The 27596-nt window shown below is 47.4% G+C and overlaps 1 protein-coding gene across 1 annotated transcript in view; it reads left to right on the forward strand.

Moving 5' to 3' along the window:
- Nucleotides 1–3420: 3420 nt before the first annotated feature.
- The window catches only part of LOC129701303 (vitellogenin-A2-like), a 43816-nt gene continuing 19640 nt past the window's right edge, over nt 3421–27596 (forward strand). Inside the window, exons 1-15 of the mRNA XM_055642469.1 lie at nt 3421–3460; nt 6154–6174; nt 6268–6419; nt 8100–8351; nt 10170–10331; nt 11177–11325; nt 12909–13083; nt 13930–14087; nt 16565–16869; nt 17105–17115; nt 17480–17605; nt 19507–19725; nt 22464–22681; nt 24970–25059; nt 26772–26926. Coding sequence (XP_055498444.1) covers nt 3421–3460; nt 6154–6174; nt 6268–6419; nt 8100–8351; nt 10170–10331; nt 11177–11325; nt 12909–13083; nt 13930–14087; nt 16565–16869; nt 17105–17115; nt 17480–17605; nt 19507–19725; nt 22464–22681; nt 24970–25059; nt 26772–26926 — 2233 coding nt within the window. The remainder of the gene's footprint in view (nt 3461–6153; nt 6175–6267; nt 6420–8099; nt 8352–10169; nt 10332–11176; nt 11326–12908; nt 13084–13929; nt 14088–16564; nt 16870–17104; nt 17116–17479; nt 17606–19506; nt 19726–22463; nt 22682–24969; nt 25060–26771; nt 26927–27596) is intronic.

Consider the following 27596-nt stretch of genomic DNA (forward strand, 5'->3'; position numbering starts at 1 on the left):
GGGGTACCCCAAGGCTCAGTACTGGGACCCCAGCTATTAATGACTATGATATAGTTGGGATCACAGAGACATGGCTCCAGGGTGACCAAGGCTGGGAGCTGAACATCCAGGGATATTCAATATTCAGGAGGGATAGACAGAAAGGAAAAGGAGGTGGGGTAGCGTTACTGATTAGAGAGGGGATTAATGTAATGGAAAGGAAGGACATTAGTTTGGAGGATGTGGAATCGGTGTGGGTAGAGCTGCGAAACACTAAGGGGCAGAAAACGCTGGTGGGTGTTGTGTACAGGCCACCTAACAGTAGTAGTGAAGTTGGAGATGGTATCAAACAGGAAATTAGAAATGCGTGCGACAAAGGCAAAACAGTTATAATGGGTGACTTCAATCTACATATAGATTGGATGAATCAAATTGGCAGGGGTGCTGAGGAAGAGGATTTCTTGGAATGTATGCGGGATAGTTATCTAAATCAACATGTAGAGGAACCAACGAGAGAGCAGGCTATTTTAGACTGGGTATTGAGTAATGAGGAAGGGTTAGTTAGCAATCTTGTTGTACGTGCCCCCTTGGGCAAGAGTGACCATAATATGGTTGAGTTCTTCATTAGGATGGAGAGTGACATTGTTAATTCAGAAAAAATGGTTCTGAACTTAAAGAAAGGTAACTTTGAGGGTATGAGACGTGAATTGGCCAAGATTGACTGGCAATTAATTCTAAAAGGGTTGACGGTGGATATGCAATGGAAGACATTTAAAGACTGCATGGATGAACTACAAAAATTGTTCATCCCAGTTTGGCAAAAGAATAAATCAGGGAAGGTAGTACATCCATGGATAACAAGGGAAATCAGGGATAGTATCAAAGCGAAGGATGATGCGTACAAATTAGCCAGAAAAAGCAGCATACCGGAGGACTGGGAGAAATTCAAAGACCAGCAGAGGAGGACAAAGGGCTTAATTAGGAAAGGAAAAATTGATTATGAAAGAAAACTGTCAGGGAACATAAAAACTGACTGCAAAACTTTTTATAGATATGTGAAAAGAAAGAGATTAGTTAAAACAAATGTAGGTCCCTTGCAGTCAGAAACAGGTGAGTTGATCATGGGGAACAAGGATATGGCGGACCAATTGAATAACTACTTTGGTTCCGTCTTCACTAAGGAAGACATAAATAATTTGCCGGAAATAGCAGGGGACCGCGGGTCAAAGGAGTTGGAGGAATTGAGTGAAATCCAGGTTAGCCGGGAAGTGGTGTTGGGTAAATTAAATGGATTAAAGGCCGATAAATCCCCAGGGCCAGATAGGCTGCATCCCAGAGTACTTAAGGAAGTAGCTCCAGAAATAGTGGATGCATTAGTAATAATCTTTCAAAACTCTTTAGATTCTGGAGTAGTTCCTGAAGATTGGCGGGTAGCAAACGTAACCCCACTTTTTAAGAAGGGAGGGAGAGAGAAAATGGGGAATTACAGACCAGTTAGTCTAACATCGGTAGTGGGGAAACTGCTAGAGTCAGTTATTAAAGATGGGATAGCAGCACATTTGGAAAGTGGTGAAATCATTGGACAAAGTCAGCATGGATTTACGAAAGGTAAATCATGTCTGACGAATCTTATAGAATTTTTCGAGGATGTAACTAGTAGCGTGGATAGGGGAGAACCAGTGGATGTGGTGTATCTGGACTTCCAGACTTCGACAAGGTCCCACATAAGAGATTAGTATACAAACTTAAAGCACAAGGCATTGGGGGTTCAGTATTGATGTGGATAGAGAACTGGCTGGCAAACAGGAAGCAAAGAGTAGGAGTAAACGGGTCCTTTTCACAATGGCAGGCAGTGACTAGTGGGGTACCCCAAGGCTCAGTACTGGGACCCCAGCTATTTACAATATATATTAATGATCTGGATGAGGGAATTGAAGGCAATATCAGATTCAGATTCAATTTTAATTGTCATTGTCAGTGTACAGTACAGAGACAACGAAATGCATTCTCCAAGTTTATCTCCAAGTTTGCGGATGACACTAAGCTGGGGGGCAGTGTTAGCTGTGAGGAGGATGCTAGGAGACTGCAAGGTGACTTGGATAGGCTGGGTGAGTGGGCAAATGTTTGGCAGATGCAGTACAATGTGGATAAATGTGAGGTTATCCATTTTGGTGGCAAAAACGGGAAAGCAGACTATTATCTAAATGGTGGCCGATTGGGAAAGGGGGAGATGCAGCGAGACCTGGGTGTCATGGTACACCAGTCATTGAAGGTAGGCATGCAGGTGCAGCAGGCAGTAAAGAAAGCGAATGGTATGTTAGCTTTCATTGCAAAAGTATTTGAGTATAGGAGCAGGGAGGTTCTACTGCAGTTGTACAGGGTCTTGGTGAGACCACACCTGGAGTATTGCGGACAGTTTTGGTCTCCAAATCTGCGGAAGGACATTATTGCCATAGAGGGAGTGCAGAGACGGTTCACCAGACTGATTCCTGGGATGTCAGGACTGTCTTATGAAGAAAGACTGGATAGACTTGGTTTATACTCTCTAGAATTTAGGAGATTGAGAGGGGATCTTATAGAAACTTACAACATTCTTAAGGGGTTGGACAGGCTAGATGCAGGAAGATTGTTCCCGATGTTGGGGAAGTCCAGGACAAGGGGTCACAGCTTAAGGATAAGGGGGAAATCCTTTAAAACCGAGATGAGAAGAACTTTTTTCACACAGAGAGCGGTGAATCTCTGGAACTCTCTGTCACAGAGGGTAGTTGAGGCCAGTTCATTGGCTATATTTAAGAGGGAGTTAGATGTGGCCCTTGTGGCTAAGGGGATCAGGGGGTATGGAGAGAAGGCAGGGACGGGATACTGAGTTGGATGATCAGCCATGATCATATTGAATGGCGATGCAAGCTCGAAGGGCCGAATGGCCTACTCCTGCACCTAATTTCTATGTTTCTATGTTTCTAATTATAACCTGAAAGAGGCCAATTATATTTCGGAATTATAACTAGAGCAAAAACCATTTGAAAAAACACACTCAGCAAATGCATAATATGATATTTGAACATTAAAAGAATATTAAAAGTAAACAGAACACAAGTATTTTGAGGTGGCAAGTTTGCATAAGCCAGGTCACCCTAACCCATGTGCCCACGTTGCCAAGTGTGGCAGGGACAGATTGCAAATAAGCTTTCAAAAACAGAGGGGCCAAAGTCCCCTCGACATCACAGCAGCGCCAGGCAGCAAAGACCTTGGTGACTGGGGGACTTCCGCCAACTCTGCAAAGAAAGGTTTAAATCTCTCTCCTCCTCTCATTGACGCAGAAGGATCCAAGGGACAGGGGATTGGTGGCAAAGGAGACTGGTCGTGGCGGAGGGAGGCCGGGCACTTGGTATAAAGGGGCAGGGAGCGCTGGCCACCAGTCGCCTTGCTGTCTCCGCAACCATGAGGTGGATTACTCTCGCGCTCCTCGTTGGGTTTGTGGGTAAGTCCGCCACGTCTTACCGCCTCCAGGTGTTAGAGACAAGAGACAAAGAGATTGACCCCCATACTCTGTTGTATACACTGGAGTTTAGAAGGTTGAGAGGGGACCTTATTGAAACATATAAGATTATTAAGGGTTTAGACACGTTAGAGGCAGGAAGCATGTCCCCGATGTTGGGGGGGTCCAGAACCAGGGGCCACACAGTTTAAGAATAATGGGTAAGCCATTTAGAACGTAGATGAGGAAACACATTTTCACACAGAAAGTTGTGAGTGTGTGGAATTCTCTGCCTCAGAGGGCGGTGGAGGCTGGTTCTCTGGATACTTTCAAGAGAGAGCTAAATAGGGCTCTTAAAGATAGCAGAGTCAGGGGATATGGGGAGAAGGCAGGAACGGGGTACTGATTGGGGATGATCAGCCACGATCACATTGAACCGAACGGCCTACTCCTGCACCTATTGTCTATCATAGTCATTAGTTTATTGTCACGTGTACCGAGGTACAGTGTAAACCTTTTTGTTGCATGCTATCCAGTCAGCGGAAAGACTATATATGTGATTACAATTAAGCTGTCCACAGTGTACAGATACAGGATAAAGGGAATAACGTTTAGTGCAAGATGAAGTCCAGTAGAGTCCGATTAAAGATATTTAACGAAACATTGAGCCAGGAGGACTGCTCAACCCACCTACACAAGAAAGGCTGAGGACAAAGCAATGTTGCTGGTACTTCACAGAGCTGGAGACCCCGGTTCAATCCTAACCTTGGCCGTTGTCTGTGTGGAGTTGGCAAGTTCTCCCTGTGACCGTATGGGTTTCGTTCGGACCTTCTGATTTCCTCCCACATCTCAAAGACATGCACAATAGAGCCAGCAACACCATTCAATGTGATCATGGCTGATCATCCCCAATCAGTAACCCGTTCCTGCCTTCTCCCCATATCCCCTGACTCCGCTATCTTTAAGAGTTCTAGTATAGTACGTTCCCTTTTAGGAGCCATCTTGGGGAACGGCTGCTAACCAGCAGCCGTCCGTTTAACTCACTTTTTTTTTGCAGTTCTAGTGAGTCCTGTTCTTTGTTTGTTGGAGAATGGACTTTTTAATATGGGGGGGAAGGGGGTAACTATATATCTAAGTCCCTACCTGGTCGGTGAGGCAGCTTTTTCTCCGGGCTGCCCCGTCGACCCGTCCTCGTGGCCTACCAGCGGGCGTGGAGCGCCGTTTCCTGGCGGGGACCGCCCAGCACCTCGGCTTCGGTGGCGGCACAGCGCTGGAGCGCTATCGCGGAGCGGAGCGGGCGATGCCTTGCCTGGGTCGCCGCGCTGGATCGACGCGCTGGAGCTCCGGTGAGCTGTGACCGCCGAGATCAACACCTCCGGGCTGCGGGTCTGCGGAGCGGAGCGGGCGGCGCCGACTCTAACATCGGGAGCCTGGGAGCTCCAAACCGGCGCGGCCTTGTCGGCTTCGGAAGCCGCGGTCCCCAGTTAGGAAGCGGCCGTTCCAGGTGGCCCAGCCGCTGAGAGGACTCTCCCGACGCCGGGGCAACACCACCCGGTGAGAACGGCCAGGAACATCGGGCCTCCGTAGAGGCAATAGCGGAGGCCTCAATAGGCCTGACTTTGGGTGAACTGGGGTTGGGGACTGGACATTGTGCCTTCCCCCACAGTGGTAACCATTGTGGGGGGAAGATTTTTTTTTTTTTTTTTTTTTTTTTTTTTTGTGTGTAAGTAAACATGTTAGTCTGTGTCCAAGATGGCTGTCGGAAGGGAGAGTGTACGCTGGCGCGGTTTAACTGCCGCTGCTCTCTCTTCACATTCTGTTTTTGATTTTTTGTCTTTGGACTGAATTCTGTTTTTAATTTGTGTATTGGTGATGTCTTTATTATTTATTTGATTCCGATTATATGTTTTATTATTCTTGTTAATCTCTGTAGGGTGTCCTTGAGATTTTTGAAAGGCGCCCCCAAATAAAAGTGTATTATTATTATTATTATGTGACCAGTATAAATGGGGCCTTGCGATTGAGGCAGTGCAGTGTAGGTTCACGAGATTGACCCCTGGGATGGCGGGACTGTCATATGAGGAAAGATTGAAAAGACTAGGCTTGTTTTCACTGGAGTTTAGAAGCATGAGGGGGGATCTTATAGAAACATACAAAATTATTAAAGGACTGGACAAGCTAGATGCAGGAAAAATGTTCCCAATGTTGGGCGAGTCCAGAACCAGGGGCCACAGTCTTAGAATAAAGGGGAGGCCATTTAAGACTGAGGTGAGAAAAAACGTTTTCACTCAGAGAGTTGTGAATTTATGGAATTCCCTGCCACAGAGGGCAGTGGAGGCCAAATCCCTGGATGGTTAGAGCTCTAGGGGCTAGTGGAGTCAAGGGATATGGGGAGAAGGCAGGCACGGGTTATTGATAGGGGACAATCAGCCACGATTACAATGAATGGCGGTGCTGGCTCGAAGGGCCGAATGGCCTCCTCCTGTACCTATTTTCTATGTTTCTATGTTGGTCAACGTGGGCATGTTGGGACGAAGAGTCTGTTTCCAAGCTGTGCGAATCTATGACTCTATGATGCCAACTTCTCAAGTTAAATATATTTTAAGCAAAAAAAAAAACAATAATGTTTGAAGATCATTTCATGAACCTTCCATTTAATTTTAATGATTATTCTTATTTTTTTGAACCGCCCACAGGAAGCCAGCAAGCCCATTATGGTGAGTATTTCTCCTCTTAAGAATAACACTTTTTTAATCAAAACATCGGACTCCTTCGATGGTTAAGTGAACACTGAGTGCTTTCACTTGCAGAACCCATTTTCAGTCAAAAGAAAACTTACCTCTACCATTACGAGGGGGTGGTTCTGACAGGCCTCCCAGAAGATGGTTTGGCTAAGGGAGGCCTTAAGATCACCAGCAAAGTGCAGATTAGCTCAATGGGCGAAAAGAAGCATCTCCTCAAGGTAAGGAACTTTTATCTTCCAGAGGTAGATTTAGCTCTTAGGGCTAATGGAATCAAGGGATATGCGGGAAAAGCAGGAATGGGATACTGATTTTGGATGATCAGCCATGATCATATTGAATGGCGGTGCAGGCTCAAAGGGCCGAATGGCCTACTCCTGCACCTATTTTCTATGTTTCGATGTTTCCAGGAGGGCCACCTTTAAGCTACCCAGGCATTGGAAAGTATACTTTCTGATCGTTTAATTTAGTTTAGAGATACTGCGCAAACAGGCCCTTTGACCCACCGAGTCCGCGCTGACCAGCGATCATCCCGTACACTAACGGTATTACATCGGGTCACGTAATTAGGCAACTGCAACTTGGTTTCCAATGGGATTTTGGGAAGGCGGCACGGTGGCACAGCGGTAGATTTGCTGCCTCACAGCGTCAGATACCCAGGTTCGATCCCGACTACGGAGTTTGCACGTTCTCCCCGTGACCTGCGTGGGTTTTCTCTGGGTGCTCCGGTTTCCTCCTGCACTCCAAATACATCCAGGTTTGTAGGCTAAATGGCTTCGATAAAAATTGTATATTGTCCCCAGTGTGTAGGATAGTGTTAACGTATGGGGATCGCTGGTCGGTGCGGACTCGGTGGGTCGTAGGGCCAGTTTCCGCGTCATATCTCAAAACTAAATTAAACTAAATCAGGAGTTGTTTGTCCAATTTATGCTGGGCCTCAATCTGGCAGTGGAGGAGGCCCAGGACAGAAAGGTCAGTTTGGGGATGGGAAGGGGAGTTAAAGTGTTTGGCAACCGGGAGATTGCGTAGGCCAAGGCAGTCTGAGCGTGGGTGTTCAGCAAAATGATATGTTTCCAAGTCTGAAGAAGGGTCTCGAACCGAAACGTCACCCATTCCTTCTCTCCCGAGATGCTGCCTGTCCCGCTGAGTTGCTCCAGCATTTTGTGTCTATCTTCTGTTTCCAAGTCGAGATGGGGCAGGACCAACATCTTAATGTAATAGACAATAGACAATAGGTGCAGGAGTAGGCCATTCGGCCCTGCATGCCAGCACAGCCATTCAATGTGATCATGGCTGATCATCCCCAATCAGTACCCCGTTCCTGCCTTCTCCCCATATCCCCTGACTCTGCTATCTTTAAGAGCCCTATCTAGCTCTCTCTTGAAAGTATCCAGAGAACTGGCCTCCACCATCCTCTGAGGCAGAGAATTCCACAGGCTCACTACTCTCAGTGAGAAAAAGTGTTTCCTCGTCTCCGTTCTAAATGGCTTACCCCTTATTCTTAAACTGTGGCCCCTGATTCTGGACTCCCCCAACATCGGGAACATGTTTCCTGCCTCTAGCGTGTCCAAACCCTTAATAATCTTATATGTTTCAATAAGATGCCCTCACATCCTTCTATATTCTAGAGTATACAAGCCCAGCCGCTCCATTCTATCAGCATATGACAGTCCCGCTATCCCGGGAATTAACCTTGTAAACCTACACTGCACTCCCTCAATAGCAAGAATGTCCTTCCTCAAATTAGGGGACCAAAACTGTACACAATACTCCAGGTGTGGTCTCTCTGGGGCTCTGTGCAACTGAAGAAGGACCTGTTGAAAAGAGGTCATTCAATGTTCGATAGTCACTGAATGTACATTTAAAAAAATATATATATATTATTATTTTCTATCTTCCAGGTCATCTCACCTCAAATCCTCGAGTACAGTGGGATCTGGCCGTCGGAGGAGTTTATTCCGGCTCGAAAGCTGACCCGGAGTTTGGGCGCGCAGTTGTGCCAGCCCGTGGTCTTCGAGTACACGCGGGGGCGAGTCGGGAACCTGTTCGCCCCTCCGGACATTCCCGAAAACGTCCTCAACATCCACCGAGCCATCCTGAACATCTTGCAGATCAGCATCAAGAAGAACCAGAATATCTACGAGTTGCAAGAGGTACCTCCGTCGTAAACACTCGTAGGGTTTCCGCGTGCAGTTCTGGGCGCCCCCATGACCGGAGAGAATGCGCAGGCTTTGGAAAAGGTGCGGAGGAGGTTGAACCAGAATATAGACCCAAAGGGCTGGAGTTGATCAATATTCATGCCCATGATACGAATCTAGATTTCTCTCACTTCAAGTAACCCCTGCATTCCCTCTCTCTTTCTCTCCATCTGTGGAATTCTTTGCCACAGAAGGCTGCGGAGGCCAAGTCAATGGATTCATTTAAAGCAGAGGTAGATAGATTCTTGATTAGTACGGGTGTCAGGGGTTATGGCGGAGAACGGGGTTAGGAGGGAGAGATAGATCAGGCATGGTTGAATGGTGGGATAGATTTGATGGGCCGAATGGCCAAATTCTGCTCAATAGGCAATAGACAATAGGTGCAGGAGTAGGCCATTCGGCCCTTCGAGCCAGCACCGCCATTCAATGTGATCATGGCTGATCATCCCAAATCAGTACCCCGTTCCTGCCTTCTCCCCATATCCCCTGACTCCGCTATCTTTAAGCCCTATCTAGCTCTCTCTTGAAAGCATCCAGAGAACCTGCCTCCACCGCCCTCTGAGGCAGAGAATTCCACAGACTATATATATATAAGTGCTCCCATCACTTATGACCTTATGACCATATCACTCCCCCAGATCATACCAGGTCATATCCCTCCCCCACCCAAGTCACACCAGCTTCTCGTTCTCACCTAGCAAACAGCTAACAATGGCCCGCTACCTTTATCATCGTTACGTTTTTGCGCAATTTACCATCATTTTGTTCCATATCTCTCCACATCATCTTCTATATATCTCTCTCGTTGCCCTTTCCCCCGACTCTCAGTCTGAAGAAGGGTCTCGACCTGAAACTTCTCCCATTCCTTCTCTCCTGATTTGCTGCCTGTCCTCCTTTGTTCTCCCCCCCCCCCACCCCCCCCCCCCACCTCCCCCACCCCCTCCCCACACACCCCTCCCTCAAGGCGATCCCTCCAATGTTCCCAGCGTCGTGACCTCCAACTCCCACATGGCCCATCATTCATAGAAAACATTGAAAGAAAAATAGGTGCTGGAGTAGGCCATTTGGCCCTTCGAGCCAGCACTGCCATACAATATGATCAGTACCCCATCATTCATTCATTCATTCGTTCATTCATTCATTCATTCATTCACTGTGAGGCTCTTTCAACAGTTTGGCTTCCGTAGCTATGGAGTTATGCCTTAGAGTTTGAGGGATTACACGTTCACTAGTTATACGAGTAGAATTAGGCCATTCGGACCATCGAGTCCACTCCGCCATTCAATCACGGCTGATCTCTGCCTCCTAATCCCATTCTCCTGCCTTCTCCCCATAACCCTTGACACCCATTCTAATCAAGAATCTGTCTCTCTGCCTTAAAAATATCCACTGACTTGGCCTCCACAGCCCTCTATGGCAATGAATTCCACAGATTCACTACCCTCTGACTAAAAAAGTTTGTCCTCACCTCCTTTCTAAAAGAGCGCCCTTTAATTCTGAGGCTGTGACCTCTGGTCCTAGACTTCCCCACTAGTGGAAACATCCTCTCCACATCCACTCTATCCGGGCCTTTCATTATTCTGTAAGTTTCAATGAGGTTCCCCCTTCAACCTTCTAAACTCCAGCGAGTACAGGCCCAGTGACGTCAAACGCTCATCATGTGCTCACCCACTCATTCCCGGGATCATTCTTGCAAACATTATTCAATATGTTGGTTTGATTTTTCACTCGTTGAATTGGGCATGCAATTGACTGACTGTTTGTGATACCTAGAATGGGTTGGAAGGTGTCTGTCTCTCCAGCTACACCATCCAGGAGGACAAGAAGGCCAGACAAATCGCCGTCACGAAGGCCAAGGATCTGGACAACTGCCAGGAAAAGGTCTCGGAGACAAAAGGCAACGAACTCTCCCAGCAGTGTGACACCTGCCAACAGGTGAGTGCAGAGGTTGCACCGTGGTGGGGAACTTGGGGGCGGCACGGTGGCGCAGCGGTAGAGTTGCTGCCTTACAGCCAATGCAGCGCCGGAGACCCCGTGTTCGATCCTGACTACGGCAGGGTGTTGTCTGTACGGAGTTTGTACGTTCCCAACCCCTGCGACCTGCGTGGGTTTTCTCCGAGATCTTCAGTTTTTCTCCCACATTCCAAAGACGTGCAGGTGTGTAGGTTATTTGGCTTGGTAAATGTAAACATAGTCATAGGAACATAGAAAATAGGTGCAGGAGTAGGCCATTCGGCCCTTCGAGCCTGCACCGCCATTCAATATGATCATGGCTGATCATCCAACTCAGTATCCTGTGCCTGCCTACTCTCCATACCCCCTGATCCCTTTAGCCACAAGATCCACATCTTGGAGTTAAGATGGCCTAATTCTACTCGTATAACTAGTGAACGTGTAATCCCTCAAACTCTTAAATATAGCCAATGAATTGGCCTCAACTACCTTCTGTGGCAGAGAATTCCAGAGATTCACCACTCTCTGTGTGAAAAATGTTTTCCTCATCTCGGCCCTAAAAGATTTCCCCCTTATCCTTAAACTGTGACCCCTTGTTCTGGACTTCCCCAACATCGGGAACAATCTTCCTGCATCTAGCCAGTCCATAGTGTGTGTAGGATAGTGTTAACGTGCGGGGATCGCTGGGCACTCTGATCTCGGTGGGCCGAAGGGCCTGTATCAGCGCTGTATCTCCAAACTGGACTAAACCAAAGACCATGGGCGGAGAGCGAGAGAGAAATCTAAGAGACGCTAAAGTCGACCGCCACCTGTCCCTTTTCTTGCAGAAGGGCAAGAATCTTCGGAGTGTTTCCACGTACACCTACGCTTTGAAAGGCGTGGACGGGGGAGCAGAGATATCTGAGGTCGTCAGCCAGGAGACTCATCAGTTCACGCCGTTTAATGAATTGGACGGTGCAGCCAGCACTGAATCAAGGTAAACACAAAGAGGGGAGTCTCTTGGTGTAGTCTTTTACACAGTGTGGGGGAATCGAGAACCAGAAGACATAGGGGGGGGGGGGGAAGATTTAATAGGAACCTTTTTACACAAAAGGGCAGTGTCACAGTGGACTGGTTTTCAGCGGACACCCCTAAAGGGCCTGTCCCACTTAGGCGACTTTTTAGGCGAGTGCAGGAGACTCTGCGCTCACCACATGTTCGCTGGTGGTCTCTGGCGAGTCTCCTTCATGGTCGCGAGGAGTTCCCGCATTCTGGCAACTAGTCACGGCCTCAGTATGGTCACCGCAAATTTTTCAACATGTTGAAATTTTTTCTGCGACCAAAAATTGGTCGCCATGGAGAAAATCGATACTTTTGTAGTTGTATGTGCAGTTGTAGTGGGGCCACCATGTAGTTATAGGTCGGCAAGGTAGACGTAGGTAGTTTTAGTTCATCGCTTTTGCTGTTTGGTCATTTTCATTGGCTCATTGGGAAGAAAAAACGTAAACACGAGTTTTCAGAACCAAGGAGAACCGACCGGTAATGTTAAATGTCCGCCAAATGTCACAGATGTGTAACTCTGCCTTATTAAAAGTTGGCTGGCTTCTTAAAAGTGTCTCTGCTCCTTCTTCCCCCTTCTCCCCCTTCTCCCCCCTTCTAACCCCCCCCCCCTCTTTTAAAGGACTTCCGTGGTGTGTCTGTATCACCTTGGCTTTGCACCGTGTGAATTTCAGACAGCGCTCCCCCGCTTTCCCTGGTGTGTGCGTGTGTGCGTGTGTGTGTGTGTGCGTGTGTGCGTGTGTGTGTGCGTGCGTGTGTGTGTGTGTGTGTGTGTGTGTGTGTGTGTGCACGTGTGTGTGTGTGTGTGTGCGTGTGTGTGCGTGTGTGTGTGTGTGTGTGTGTGTGTGTGTGTGTGTGTGTGCGCGCGTGCGCGTGTGTGTGTGTGTGCGTGTGTGTGTGTGTGTGTGTGTGTGTGTGTATGTGTGTGTGTGTGCGTGTGCGTGTGCGTGTGTGAGTGTGTGTGTATATGTGTGTGTGTGTATATGTGTGTGTACGTGTGCGTGTGTGTGTGTGTGTGTGTGTGTGTGTGTGTGTGTGTGGGCGTGTTGTGTGTGTGCGTGTGTGTGTGTGCGTGTATGTGTGCGTGTGTGCGTGTGTGTGTGAGTATATATATGTGTGTGTGTGTGTGTGTGTGTGTGTGTGTGTGTGTGTGTGTGCGTGTGTGTGTGTGCGTGTGTGTGTGTGTGTGTGTGTGTGTGTGCGTGTGTGCGTGTGTGTGTGTGTGTGCGCGCATGTGTGTGTGTGTGTGTGTGCGTACGTGTGTTCCACTCTGACAGTCGCCGTTCCAGTTCCCGGTTTTTCAGGCGACTGCCGGGAACTTGACACTCGCCGGCAGTCCACTGAAAAATCTCCTAAGTGGGACAGGCCCTTAACATCTACATTTGCAGCAGGTTTATACGGTGACTGGATAACCCAGGGAGTTGCAATCTGTAGAATGTTCCCTGTTACCTCATCGATTTCTTTCTCTCGGAAACACATCATGTTCTCACTTCGATGGTTGTCTTTGGTTTTGGGAAACAGGCAGCATCTGTACTTGGTGGAACGCAAAGACCAGGCCCAACACATGCCCAGCAACCCCATGGAGAGGCGGGCGGGTCTGAGGTATCAGTTCTCCAACGAGCTGTCGCAAGTACCAATGCAGTTGGTCAAGACCTCGGCTAATGATACCAAGGTAGGTGGGATTGCAGCAGAGATATAAGGGACTTTATATCTCTACTTTCTTCACCAAAATGATTTGGCTCTGCTCAAACCCTCTTCCGTTGACTCCATCTACACCTCCCGCCCCTCGGCAAGACCAGCAGCATAATCAAGGACCAGTCGCACCCCGGTCACTCCCACTTCTCCCCTTCTCCCATCAGGTAAGGGGTACAGAAGTGTGAAAACGCACACCTCCAGATCCAGGCACAGTTTCGTCCCAGCTGTTATCAGACAACTGAACCATCCTACCACAACCAGAGAGCAGTCCAGACCTATCATCTACCTCATTGGAGATCCTCAGAGTATCTTTATCAGACTTTACTGGACTTTATCTTGCACTAAACATTATTAATGGCCTGTCCGACTTGGCAGTTTTTTCGGCGACTTCCGACGTCCTATCAGTGTCGCCAAATGATTTTGAACATTTCAAAATCCAGCGGCAACAAAAAAATGTTGCGATGTTTGAAAAAAAAAAACGCTGCTCGTCAATACGTCATCACGCCACAACACAACGCATCACGCCGCGAATTTTTCAGTGGCCTGATACGCCAGTCAATGATGCCGGCAGTGGCCGAAAAAAATTGCCAAGTGGGACTGGCCCCTTTAGTCATTCCCTCTTCTCCCCATTCCCTTCCAGCATGAGATATAGATGTGTGAAAACGCACACCTCATGTAACTCTACACTGCAAATGGATCTTTCTGCTGGCTGGTTAGCGCGTAACAAAAGCTTTTCACTGTACCTCGGTATGCGTGACGATAAACTAAACTGATAACCGGTGATGGCGATCCCGGTCTCTCGTACATTTGCAGCATGGAACTCAGGCTCTCATCGTTTGTTTAACAGGTTGCCAAAGTGCTGGAAGAGTTGGCGCACCTCAACCAGGAGAAAGCTCATCCAGATGCTCCCCAGATGTTCCTGCAGCTCATCCAGCTGTTACGTTCGGCCGACCCACACGTCCTTCAAAGCATTTGGAAAAAGAACGCCAACAAACAGAGCCACAGGTGACACAGGAGGGCAGAGCGGGCGGGAGGTTGGACGGCAACCTAACGACAAAGGCCAGGAGTAGGAAGGAACTGCAGATGCTGGTTGACACTGAAGGTAGACACAAAAAGCTGGAGTAACTCGGCGGGACAGGGAGCATCTCTGGAGACCCTTCTTCAGACTGAGAGTCGGGTGAAAGGGAAATGAGGGATATAGACCTTTCTGTCCTGGGCCTCCTCCATGGCCAGATTGAGCCCCACTGCAAATTGGAGGAGCAGCACCTCATATTTCACTTGGGTAGTTTACACCCCAGCGGTATGAACATTGACTTCTCCAATTTCAGGTAGTCCTTGCTTTCTCCCTCCTTCCCCTCCCCTTCCAAGCTCCCCCACAGCCCACTGTCTCCGCCTCTTCCTTTCTTCTTCCAGCCCCCCCAACCCCCACATCAGTCTGAAGAAGGGTCTCGACCCAAAACATCATCTGTTCCTTCGCTCCATAGATGCTGCCTCACCCGCTGAGTTTCTCCAGCATTTTTGTCTACCTGGGGGCAACATGTTGAAAATTCAGCGACGATCAGAAAGACGCTACGACTCTTTGGAGACCTCCCACGACAGGCTGTACGGTCGTGAGAAGTCTCCTATGGTTGTGAGAGGTCGCCCGCGACATGTCGCCAGGGATCGCCTGTACGGTCGTGAGATGGTCTGCAAAGAGTCGTAGCATCTTTCTGGTCGCCGCTGAATTTTCGACAGGTTGAAAATTTTGGCGGCCTGTCACGGGTGCCGGCAGTCGCCTGTAAAGGTCGCGTAAGTGGGACAGCCCCTTTATGGACATGAACAAAATGGTTTGGTGTCGGATTAGTGCAAGTGGATGGTCGATGGTTGGCGTGGACCCATATAACCATATAACAATTACAGCACGGAAACAGGCCATCTCGACCCTTCTAGTCCGTGCCGAACACGTATTCTCTCCTAGTCCCATACACCTGCGCTCAGACCATAACCCTCCATTCCTTTCTCGTCCATATAACTATCCAATTTATTTTTAAATGATAAAATCGAACCTGCCTCCACCACCTTCACTGGAAGCTCATTCCACACAGCTACCACTCTCTGAGTAAAGAAGTTCAGATTCAGATTCAGATTCAGATTCAATTTTAATTGTCATTGTCAGTGTACAGTACAGAGACAACGAAATGCATTCCCCCTCATGTTACCCCTAAACTTCTGTTAGCAATGTTACAAAATTTTGAGATTTAAAAAATCAAGTCTGCAATTTATCCCATCAGATAAAGCATAACAATAAGTTTAATTTGACACCTAATTCACTTTCATATCTCAAGTAATAAAAAAGTTCTGGCCATTTTCATACTCGGAAATTAGCATCTTGTTCCCTATTGATTTTCTCTGGACATAACAAAAAAGCTGTGATCGTGGACAGTCAAAAGCACATAACCTTCTTAAAAATGAAGAGAACTGAATGAAATTTTCAGTTATCATAGATTGAAGCGTTGAAACAAATATAAATCAATCTTACTTGGATGACCTGAAATTAAAGCATATAATTAGTTAGTTACCCCAATTGTAGCTAATTTCAAACTTCAATTACTAGATCTAAACATCTATCCATTTCTTAATAAATGATTAACGTTTTTAAATAGCCCAAGTGTCCAAATAATATTCACAAATAATTCACAATAAAACATGATTTTTAAATCTCATTTACATTAATTTATAGGCCAAATGGAAGGAATTTAGTGTTCAATTGCTGTAAATTAAAGTCATTTTAAATCGGCTTTCTAGTGGGATCCTGTGAACGCGCTGGTTTAGAACGTTCAGATTGCAGTGGATTTGTGCCCTCAAATGCCCAGAAAAATACTGCGGAATATAAAGAGCCCGAAATGAGCTACTCGCTATAGAAAACTTTATAAACAGGGTTATATACATGCCCCATTTAATGTAAAAATAAGGTACATACCTTTAATTGTTTGCTTTATAAAACCCTGGGGCTGCGAGAGGTTGCGGAGTGAGAGAGTAATTTTTAAACTACTCTAACTATTTTACAAGGCCATAAAAACTAATAATACCTTTTGCGACGGGGTCTTTCAGCGATTTTCCGTTAATGATTTACTAGGCTGAACATTTTCGATTGCAACAGCCTAGTAAAAATCGCGTTTTAAACCCGCCCCCTCTAAACAGCGCCAAAATCACACACAAGGGGTGGGGCAGATGCTCAGCCACGATTCAGGTAGGTTTTGTAACATACCTACTTCTGTCCCTTAATTCTCAAGTCATGTCCCCTTGTTTGCATCTTCCCTCCTCTCAGTGGGAAAAGCTTATCCACGTCAACTCTGTCTATCCCTCTCATCATTTTAAAGACCTCTATCAAGTCCCCCCTTAACCTTCTGCACTCCAAAGAATAAAGCCCTAACTTGTTCGCTTCAGGGCCCCATGTATGATCTCTCTGTGACTCTCTGATGTCTGTTTTGTCCTGATTCCAGGCAGTGGATTCTGGATGCCATCCCCACCGCAGCAACGCATGAAGCCGTGCAGTTCATCCAGGCCAAGATTGAGCAGGAGGAGTTCTCCCAGTTGGAAGCTGCCCAGGCTGTCGTCTTTGTCCTGCACTCCATCAAACCCGATTGCCACGGTGTGGACAATGCCACGGTGAGCCTTCACTTCCCTCTCAGTTTGTTTAGTTCAGAGGTTCAGCGCAGCGGTAGAGTGGCTGCCTCACAGCGCCGGAGACCCGGGTTCGATCCTGACCAGGAATGCTGTCTGTACGGAGGCCTCGCCGGTCAGAAGAGTACAACTTGCCGCAGATAGACACAAGATGCTGGAGTAACATGGAGTAACACTGAGTAACACTGCGGGACTGGCAGCATCTCTGGAGAGAAGGAACGGGTGACATTTTGGGCCGAGACTCTTCTTCAGACTGAGAGTCAGGGAAGAGGGAGACTAGAGATATGGAGGAGTATGGTGTGAAAACGACAGATCAAGGGAGAGGATGATCAAGGAAATGTCGAAGGGCTCATTATTAGCTGAGATGAAGGTGACAACAAGGCTTGCAAGCAGGGATAACTTACCTCCATGTTGTTTTGTCGAGAATGACTGCGGCACGGTGGCGCAGCGGTAGATTTGCTGCCTTAGAACCTGGTTCGATCCTGACCACTGGTTCTGTCTGTACGGAGTTTGTATCTTTTCCCCGTGTCCTGCGTGGGTTTACTCCCAGATCTACGGTTTCCTCCCACACCCCAAAAGACGTACAGGTCGGATGTAGGTTAATTGGCTTGGTACAAATGTAGAGTTAGTGTGCGGGGATCGCTGGTCGGCACGGACTCAGTGCTCAGCAGGGCCTGTTTCCGTGCTGTATCTCCGAACTAAACTGAAATACATTTCTCCTTTTTGTTCCCTAGATGCTGTTGTCCAGCCCCTACATGCAGAGGAACCCTCTCCTACGTAAAATCACCTTGCTGGCATATGGATCATTGGTGCAAAGGTACTGCACCACCATCCGGATCTGTCCCGATGAAGCTCTCCAGGTTCGTGAGTAAGGTTGCTAACTGTTCCGTATTAGCCGGGACATCCTGTATATTGGGCTAAATTGGTTTATCCAAGGACCGCCCTTGTCCCGTATTTGACCGCTACTACTCGGGTCGAGGGGTCTGTCGGGTCGGAGCGCCGCGTCCGGCCCCGCCTCACCCCCGTCCCGACGTAGTGCAGCCCATGGAGTGCAGCATCAGCAGCAGCAGCGCCTCGCCCGTGGCCCCGTCGGTCGGCAGCCCGGCCAGCTGTCCGATCTTCGTACATTCGCTTACCGCCGACACCACCACCCCTCCTTCTCACGGCCGATCATCGGTTCGCGAGTTGAATGGGGCGCCGGACTTTGCGCGGCCCGGGCCAAAACTCCCTCCGCTGGCCCGCCGGCTGGACTCTGTGTGCAGTCCAGCACCCGGGGCCAACTCATCATTCACCCAGACACGGCCGAGTCGGTCAACGAACTGCCGCCGGGAATTTGTCCCTTATCTTGACCTTTTGTCCCTTAGTTGGGAGTGAGAACGTTGGCGACCCTATACGTGAGTGGATGTGGAGAGGATGTTTCCACCAGTGGGAGAGTCTAGGACCAGAGGCTGCAGCCTCAGAATAAAAGGACCTACCTTTACAGAGGAGATGAGGAGGAATCTCTTTAGTCAGAGGGTGGTGAATCTGTGGAATTCATTGCCACAGAGGGCTGTGGAGGCCAAGCTGCTATAGCAGTATGAATAGCAGACCGGCACCTCGAAAACGTTAAAAACTAGATCTTCACATTTATTAAACTTTTAAAATTACAAAAAAATTTGAAAAGTTAAAAAAATAAATATTATTAATTAAAATAGACTGTCAGCTTAAGCATCTTACATGACAAAGATGTGCCATAGACACCAAGAGCAAGATGATAGATTAGTTCAGTTTAGCATTGTCACGAGGTACAGTGAAAAGCCTTTTATTGCGTGCTATCCAGTCAGCGAAAAGACTATCCGTGATTATAATCAAACCATCCACAGTGTTGAGATACAGGATAAAGGGATTAACGTTTAGTGCAAGGTAAACTCCGATAAAAGATAGTTTGAACGTCTCCAATGAGGCTGATGGGAGGTCAGGACCGCTCTTTAGCTGGTGGTAGGATGGTTCAGTTGCCTGATAACAGCTGGGAAGAAACATGTCCCTGAATCTAGAGGTGTGCATTTTAACACTTCTGAAACTCTTGAATGATTGAATGGATGAATGAATGAATGAATGATTGATGAATGAATGAATGATTGAATGATTGAATGATTGAATGATTGAATGTATGAATGAATGTATGATTGAATGAATGAATTAATGAATAAATGAATGAATGAATGAATGACTGAATGAATGAATGAATGGATGAATGGATGAATGAATGAATGAATGAATGAATGAATGGATGAATGAATGATTGAATGAATGTATGATTGAATTAATGATTGAATGTATGAGTGAATGAATGAATGGATGAATGTATGAATGATATTCTATTGTCAAATCTTAGCTGATGGGAGAGGGGAGAAGAGGGAGTGACTGGGGTGAGAGTTGTCCTTGATTATGCTGGTGGCCTTGCTGAGGTGTTACTTGCCATTACTGAGATATCTTTTCATAGGTTCTAGGTGCAGTATTAGGCCATTCGGTCCATTAAGTCTTCTCTATCTCTCCCTCCCAACCCCATTCTCCTGCCTTCTCCACATAACCCCTGACGCCCGTACTAATCAAGAATCTTTCAATCTCGGCCTTAGATATATTTCCATTGATGAGGCCGGGACACCCAGAGAAAACCCACGCGGTCACTGGGAGAACATGCAAACTGGCTGGTCTATCTTTCCCTCTCCACCCCATCCTCCTGCCTCCTCACCGTAACCTTTGAGTCTTTGTTTCTCTGCAGCCGCTCCACGAGCTGGTGGTGGAAGCCGGGAGCCGGGGTCACGAAGAGGAGACGGTCCTCGGCCTGAAGGCCATCGGCAACGCGGGCCAAGCGGCCAGCCTGAAGCGCATCCAGAAACTGCTGCCCGGCTTCAGCAGCGGGGCCAGCGGCGTCTCCAACAGGATCCATGCTGCCGCCGTGATGGCCCTGCGCAACATCGGCAAGAAGGAGCCGCGCAAGGTGAGGTCCAGGGGGCACGCTGGCACCCGAGGAATGTCCACAGCGATCCCCTGCCACCCTGCCCATGTCCTCACTGAGGATGAGGATGAATCATGATATACATAGAGTCTAATTTAATCCAGTTTAGTCTGGTTTAGTCGAGTTTAGTCTAGCCTGGTCTGGTCTGGTCTGGTCTGGTCTGGTCTGGTTTGGTTTGGTCTGGTCTGGTCTGGTCTGGTCTGGTTTGGTTTGGTTTGGTCTGGTCTGGTTTGGTCTAGTCTGGTCTGGTCTGGTCTGGTCTAGTCTGGTCTGGTCTGGTCTGGTCTGGCCTGGTCTGGTCTGGTCTAGTTTAGTTTAGTTTAGTTTAGTTTAGTTTAGTTTAGTTTAGTTTGGTTTGGTTTGGTTTGGTTTGGTTTGGTTTAGTTTAGATTGGTTTGGTTTGGTTTGGTTTAGATTAGATTGGTTTGGTTTGGTTTGGTTTGGTTTGGTTTGGTTTAGCCTAGCCTAGTTTAGTCTAGTCTACTTTAGTCTAGTTTACTTTAGTCTAGTTTATTTTAGTTTAGTTTACTGCTGCGCCACCGTGCTGCCATGTTCTTACAAGAGATGGATTATTCAGGTCAGTCCTGGCATTGCGTTCGGCACAGACATTGTGGGCCGAAGGGCCTGTTTTCCTGTGCTCTACTGCACTATGTTGTAATTCAGTTTCATGGAAGCAGTCAAGACGGTGGAAGTGGAAGGTTGCATTTCAGATTGCAGGCCTGTGACCTATGACCTGTGATGTGCCAAGTCTGTCTAAGAATAATGGACTCGGGAAAATATGCCAAAAAGGTAGGGTAACTATGGAGCACGAGGATCGGTGCCAAACACGGGCAGGTGGGACTGGCGTAATTGTGACATCTTGGTTGGCATGGGCAAGTTGGGCCGAAGGGCCTGTTTCCATGATGCATGACTATGACTGTGGTTGGGCCAAATGGCTTCATTCTGCACCGACAGAATGGAGGCCTCGAGCTGCTACCATTACAATATTTAAAAGAGATTTGGACAGGTACATGGATAGGAAATGTTTAGTGGGATACGGGCCAAACAAGGGCAGATGGGGCATCTTGCTTGGCATGGGCAGGTTGGGCCGAAGGGCCTGTTTTAATTATGAATGACTCTATGACTTTGGGGAGACACGGTGGCACAGCGGTAGAGCTGCTGCCTCACAGCGCCAGAGACCCGGGATCAATCCCGGCTACAGGTGCCATCTGCACCGAGTTTGAACTTTCTCTCCATGACCTGTGTGGGTTGTCTCCAAGATCTTCGAGAGAGAGTTGGAATTAGCTCTTAGGGCTAACGGAATCAAGGGATATGTGGAAAAAGCCGGAACAGGGCACTGATTTTGGACGATCAGCCATGATCATATTGAATGGCGGTGCTGGCTGGAAGGGCCGAATGGCCTACTCCTGCACCTATTTTCGATGTTTCTATGTTTCAGTTTCCTCCCACACTCTAAAGACGTACAGGTTTGTAAGTTAATTGGCTTGGTATGAATGTAAAATTGTCCCTAGTGTGTGTAGGGTAGTGTTAAGGGGCTGTCCCACTGTACGAGTTCATTCAAGAGCTCTCCCGAGTTTAAAAAAAATCAAACTCATGGTAAGCACGTAGAATGTACGTAGCGGGTGCGTCGGAGCTCGGGGACGTCTCTTAGCGGCTCGTAACTCTAACGACAGGTACTCGGGAAACGCGGTAAGCTCGTGAAGACTCGTGACGATTTTTCAACATGTTGATAAATGTCCACGAGAGCCCCGAGTACCTACGGGCGGCCATTGCTGTAATTCTACAAGTTCGAATCAGGGGAAACTCAGGAGAACCCTTGAATTAACTCGTACAGTGGGACAGGCCCTTTAGTGTGCGGGGACTCGATGGGCCGAAGGGCCTGTTTCCATTCTGTATTAAACTAAACTCATCTAAATCAGGTACCATTCCTCCAATTATGCGTGTGGCCTCACTCTGTCACTGGAGGAGGCCTAGGCCAGAGAGGCCGGTGTGGGAATGGGAAGGGGAGTTGAAGTGTTTGGCAGATGGGTAGATCGGGAGATCGCCAAATTAGGCCAAGGCAGATGTTAGGCCAAGGACGATATGGTTCCAAGTCAAGATGGGGCAGGACTATCGTCTTAATTTAATCAAAGGCCTCTTGAAAAGAAGGTAACCGTACCTGGACCTCTGAAGTGAACTAAATTTGTGAGCCCTGTATCTCAGGCTGATTCCTGGGATGTCAGGACTGTCTTATGAAGAAGGACTGGATAGACTTGGTTTATACTCTCTAGAATTTAGGAGATTGAGAGGGGATCTTATAGAAACTTACAAAATTCTTAAGGGGTTGGACAGGCTAGATGCAGGAAGATTGTTCCCGATGTTGGGGAAGTCCAGGACAAGGGTCACAGTTTAAGGATAAAGGGGAAATCCTTTAAAACCGAGATGAGAAGAACTTTTTTCACACAGAGAGTGGTGAATCTCTGGAACTCTCTGCCGCAGAGGGTAGTTGAGGCCACAGTTCATTGGTTATTTTTAAGAGGGAGTTAGATGTGGCCCTTGTGGCTAGGGGGATCAGGGGGTATGGAGAGAAGGCAGGTATGGGATACTGAGTTGGATGATCAGCCATGATCATATTGAATGGCGGTGCAGGCTCGAAGGGCCGAATGGCCTACTCCTGCACCTAATTTCTATGTTTTCTATGTTTCTATCTGCGACTGACCAGGCTGTGCTCTCCAATGCAGGTGCAGAACATCGCCATGCAGTTGGTGATGAACACTAGGAACCGTGCTGAAATGCGTATGAGGGCCTTCATTGTGCTGATGGAGACCAAACCATCCCTGGCCTTGGTCACAACCGTGACGGACTCGATGAGCAGAGATACCAATGTCCACCTGACGAGCTTTATATATTCCTACATGAAATCACTGGGGGGCTCCTCAGTGCCAGAGCTCCAGTCACTGTGAGTATAAGACATAATTGTGGATGATCGGCCATGATCACATTGAATGGCGGTGCTGGCTCGAGGGGCCGAATGGCCTATTCCTACACCTATTGTCTATTGTCTGAGACGTATCTCCTGTATCTCAATGGATATTTTTAAGACGAAGCTGGTTAGATTCTTGACTAGTGCTGGTGTCAGGGGTTATGGGGGGAAGGCAGGAGTATTGCGTACAGTTTTGGTCTCCTAATCTGAGGAAAGACATTCTTGCCAGAGAGGGAGTACAGAGAAGGCTCACCAGACTGATTCCTGGGAAGTCAGGACTTTCATATGAAGAAAGACTGGATAGACTCGGCTTGTACTCGCTAGAATTTAGAATTCAGGCTAGATGCAGGAAGATTGTTCCCGATGTTGGGGAAATCCAGAACAAGGGGTCACAGTTTAAGGATAAGGGGGAAATCTTTTAGGACCGAGATGAGAAAAACATTTTTCACACAGAGAGTGGTGAATCTCTGGAATTCTCTGCCACAGAAGGTAGTTGAGGCCAGTTCATTGGCTATATTTAAGAGGGAGTTAGATGTGGCCCTTGTGGCTAAAGGGATCAGGGGGTATGGAGAGAAGGCAGGTACAGGATACTGAGTTGGATGATCAGCCATGATCATATTGAATGGCGGTGCAGGCTCGAAGGCCCGAATGGCCTCTACTTCTGCACCTATTTTCTATGTGTCTATGTTTCTATAAACCTTCCGAGTCGTCCACTTCTTACCGGAGACCGCGGAGACTGGAAATCCATATAAAATTTGCAGATTCACTGGCACTTCTCCAATCACACCTGTTGCATTTCCACCATCTCCACTGTTTTTCCAACCTTTGTGGCCATCTCCCTCCCCCCTTCTCTCCCCCCACTTCACCCATCTGCTAATTAACTCCCTTCACTTGTCAGCTCCTGCCTCATCCCTACCTACCAGCTATTGTCCCTCTATTCCAGTCTTGACAAAGATCCAGGCCCGAAGCCTCATCTGTCCATTCCCTCCACTGTTCATGCCATTGGAGTTCAAGTAGACCATTCGGCACCCAATCGTGGCTGATCTATCTTTCCCTCTCGACCCCATTCTCTTGCCTTCTCCCCTCATTAATCAAGACACCCATCGATGCCCTCGCGAATCAAGAAAGTCGATCTTCGCTTTAAACATAACCCCTGACGGCCTCCACGGCAATGAATTCCACAGATTCACCACCCTCTGCCCAGAGAAATTCCTCCTCATCGCCCTTCGAAAGGCACATCCTTTAATTCTGAGGCTGTGCCCTCTGTTCCTAGACTTCCCACTAGTGGAAGCATCCTCTCCACGTCCACTCTATCCAGGCCTTTCACTATTTGGTAAGTTTCAATGAGTTCCCCCCACCCCTCACGCATAGGGTGGATGGTGTATAGAAGAAGCTGCCAGAGGAGGTCGTTGAGGCAGGTATAACAACCGCTTGAAAGGGTTCAGAAAAGATTTACGAGGATGTCGCCCGGACTAGAGGGTGTGAGCTATAGGGAGAGGTTGAGTAGGCTGGGTCTCTATTCCATAGAGCGTAGGGGGATGAGGGGAGATCTTATAGAGGTGTACAAAATCATGAGAGGAATAGAGTCTTTTGCCCAGAGTAGGGGAATCGAGGACCGGAGGACACAGGTTCAAGGTGAAGGGAATAGGAATCCGAGAGGTGACATTTTCACACAGAGGGTGGTGGGTGTATGGAACGAGCTGCCAGAGGAGGTGGTTGAGGCTGGGAGAATCCCTACGTTTAAGAAACAGTTGGACAGGTACATGGACAGGACATGTTTGGAGGGTTATGGACCAAGCGCTGACAAGTGGGACTAGTGTAGCTGGGACTGTGTGGGCAAGTTGGGCCGAAGGGCATGTTGTATCACTCCATGATGCATTTACTCACTCTATGACGCATTTAAAAGACCTTGGAAACGTTATTGTCATTCAGACCTTTCGATCTGAACGAAATTTTGTTGCCTTGCAGTCATACATATAATAAAATAACAAAACACACAATAAACACAAATTTAACATCCACCACAGTGAGTTCACCAGACACCTCCTCACTGTGATGGAAGGCAAAAATCTTAAGGCATGGACAGTTACATGGAAAGGAAAGGTTTGGAGGGATGTGGGCCAAATGTGGGACTAGTGTAGATGGGGTATCCTGGTCAGCAAGAACGTGTTGGGCGGAGGGGCTGTTTCCGTGCTGTGTGACTCTTTCACTCACTCTTGGCTTGCAGCTGAATTAATTACCTCCCAACCCATTCATTCTCCCAGAGCCGCCATTTGCAACATCGCAGTCAAAAGGCTGAGCCAAAGGTGCGACAGACTAAGCTACAGGTACAGCAAAGGATTTCACTTTGGACTGTTTAGAGGTAAGTGGGGATGGGAATCTGTTGCCTCAATCTCATTTCATTAATAATGTCATAAAACAAAGCACAGGAAAATGCATCAACAAATTTACTTCCTTTGAAGTCTTCGACATGTCCCCTACAACTCTCACCAACTTCTACAGATGCGCCATAGTTTAGTTTAGTTTAGAGATACAGCGCGGAAACAGGCCCTTTTGGCCTACCGGGTCCGCGCCGACCAGCGATCCCCGCACACCAACACTATCCTACACCCACTAGGGACAATTTTTACATTTACCAAGCCAATTAACCTACACACCTGCACGTCTTTGGAGTGTGGGAGGAAACCGAAGATCTCGGAGAAAACCCACGCGGGTCACGGGGAGAACGTACAAACTCCGTACGGACAGCACCCGTAGTCGGGATCGAACCCGGGTCTCTGGAACTGCATTTGCTGTAAGGCAGCAACTCTACCGCTGCGCCACCGTGCACCACAAGCATTTTATCGGGATGCATCACAGCACGGTTTGGGAACAGCTCCACCCAAGACCGCAAGAAATTGCAGGGAATTGTGGATCCAGCCCAGACCGTCACTCAAACCAACACGTGACAATAAACTAAACTAACCAACTGGCTTGGTAAAAATTATAACAGAAATTGTCCCTAGTGTGTGTAGGATAGTGTTTGTGTGCTGGTCGGCACGGACTCGTTAAAAGCAATTAAGTTAACCTCAAGTACAATAGATAGAGCAACGAGGAAGATACTGAGTACAGAATATAGAATGAATGAATGTATGAATGAATGAATGAATGAATGAATGTATGAATGAATGATTGAATTGAATGATTGAATGATTGAATGATTGAATGAATGAATGAATAAGTCTATTGGCCAAGTATTCACATACAAGGAATTTGTCTTGGTGCTCCGCCCGCAAGTGAAACATGACATACAGTGACAGTTAGGAATAACACATAAAACATTAAACATTAATAATAAAACATTATAGATTAATATAATATAGTTCTCATGTATATCGATTAATATAGTTCTCAGGAGATAGACACAAAAAGCTGAACTCAGCAGGTCAGGCAGCTTCTCTGGAGAAAAAACAGGTGATGTTTCGGGTCAAGACCCTTCTTCAAACTGAGAGCCAAGGGAAAGGGAAATGAGAAATACAGAAGGTACTTAGAACAACTGAATGAAAGATAAGCAAAAAGGGCATGGTGGTGTATCAGTTCCATAGACAAAGTCCAATGTCCGCAATGGGGTAGAGGTGAATCGGATAGTGCGTTAGCTAATGGAAGGACCGTTCAGAAGCCTGATAACAGAGGGGAGGAAGCTGTTCCTGGGTATGGTGGTGCTCGCTTTCAAGCTTCTGTACCTTCTGCCAGACGGGAGCGGGGAGAAGAAGGAGTGACCGGGGTGGGACAAGTCTTTGATTACGTTGGCTGCTTTTCCAAAGGCAGCGCTGAGTGCAGACGGAGTCGATGGTGGGGGAGACTGGTCTGTGTGATGGACTGGGCAACATCCACGACCCACTGCAATTTCTAGCAGAGCCGTACCCAAACCCACCTGTAATGCAACCCGCCAGCCTGCATCTATGCTGCATCCGTCCAAATGGTGCAGCCAAGTGGCCTCGCAAAATAGGTCTCTTGCAAAGATAGAAAAAGTTCACTTACAAGAGCTGTAATTGATTGTAATTGACAGAAGCATTTGAATGTCGAGAACTATTCCTGCAGATAAGTTTTTGGCCGGAATCGAGGGCAACCTTTACCTCATCAAGAAGTCGGAAGGGATTCTCCCGACGACCATGATCGCCAACTTCAAGTCCTATGGCCTCGGCGTCTCCAGTGACTTTTTGGAGGTAATCCTACCACAAAGTATCTGTTGTTGGACCGCTGGGCTCCGCAGGGTGTTGAATGTATCCTCAATAAGGATTGTATCATAATTGTATAATAGTTTATTATGGATATATGTTTGTATTGTATTTATGGTGGTGGGTTCTGGCTTGTTTTATTGCAGTGTAAATATTATTTTTTAATAATTGAATAAATTTTTTGTTAAAAAAAAAAAAAAAAAAGTCTCCGCTGTGGCTCTGCTGTCATTGACGGGGGGACTGGTGATGGGATCTAGGGAGTAGGCAGGGCTGAGGATGTCCTGGTTGGGTTGTTCTTAGGCCTGGCCAAGCTGGCCATCCCGCGATTCACGGCTCCAGGCGGAAGAGGGCTTTGCCCCTTTACCGGGGTTGTACAGTGGTTATTAGAATATTTGTAACATGGCTGTCTGATGATTTTGTAACATGGTGGTGGGTGTTGTCACCGCAGTTTTGGTTTCTTTGGTTTTTGTATCGTGTTGAAATTATTTTATTTTATTTTATTTTTTTTTATTAGAAGTACGGTAAATTACAATACTACACAACACATATATCTTAATACATTTTTTGTACCGCTTCATTTTTTTTTGAGCTTTAAGAAAAAGATAGAAGTAAAGAAAGTAAAGAAAGTGCGCAAGAGTCGTGAAGTGCAAGAGTGTTGGGAAAAGAAAGCCCCT

The sequence above is a fragment of the Leucoraja erinacea genome, chromosome 10 (assembly GCF_028641065.1).
Source record: "Leucoraja erinacea ecotype New England chromosome 10, Leri_hhj_1, whole genome shotgun sequence".
Lineage (NCBI taxonomy): Eukaryota > Metazoa > Chordata > Chondrichthyes > Rajiformes > Rajidae > Leucoraja > Leucoraja erinaceus.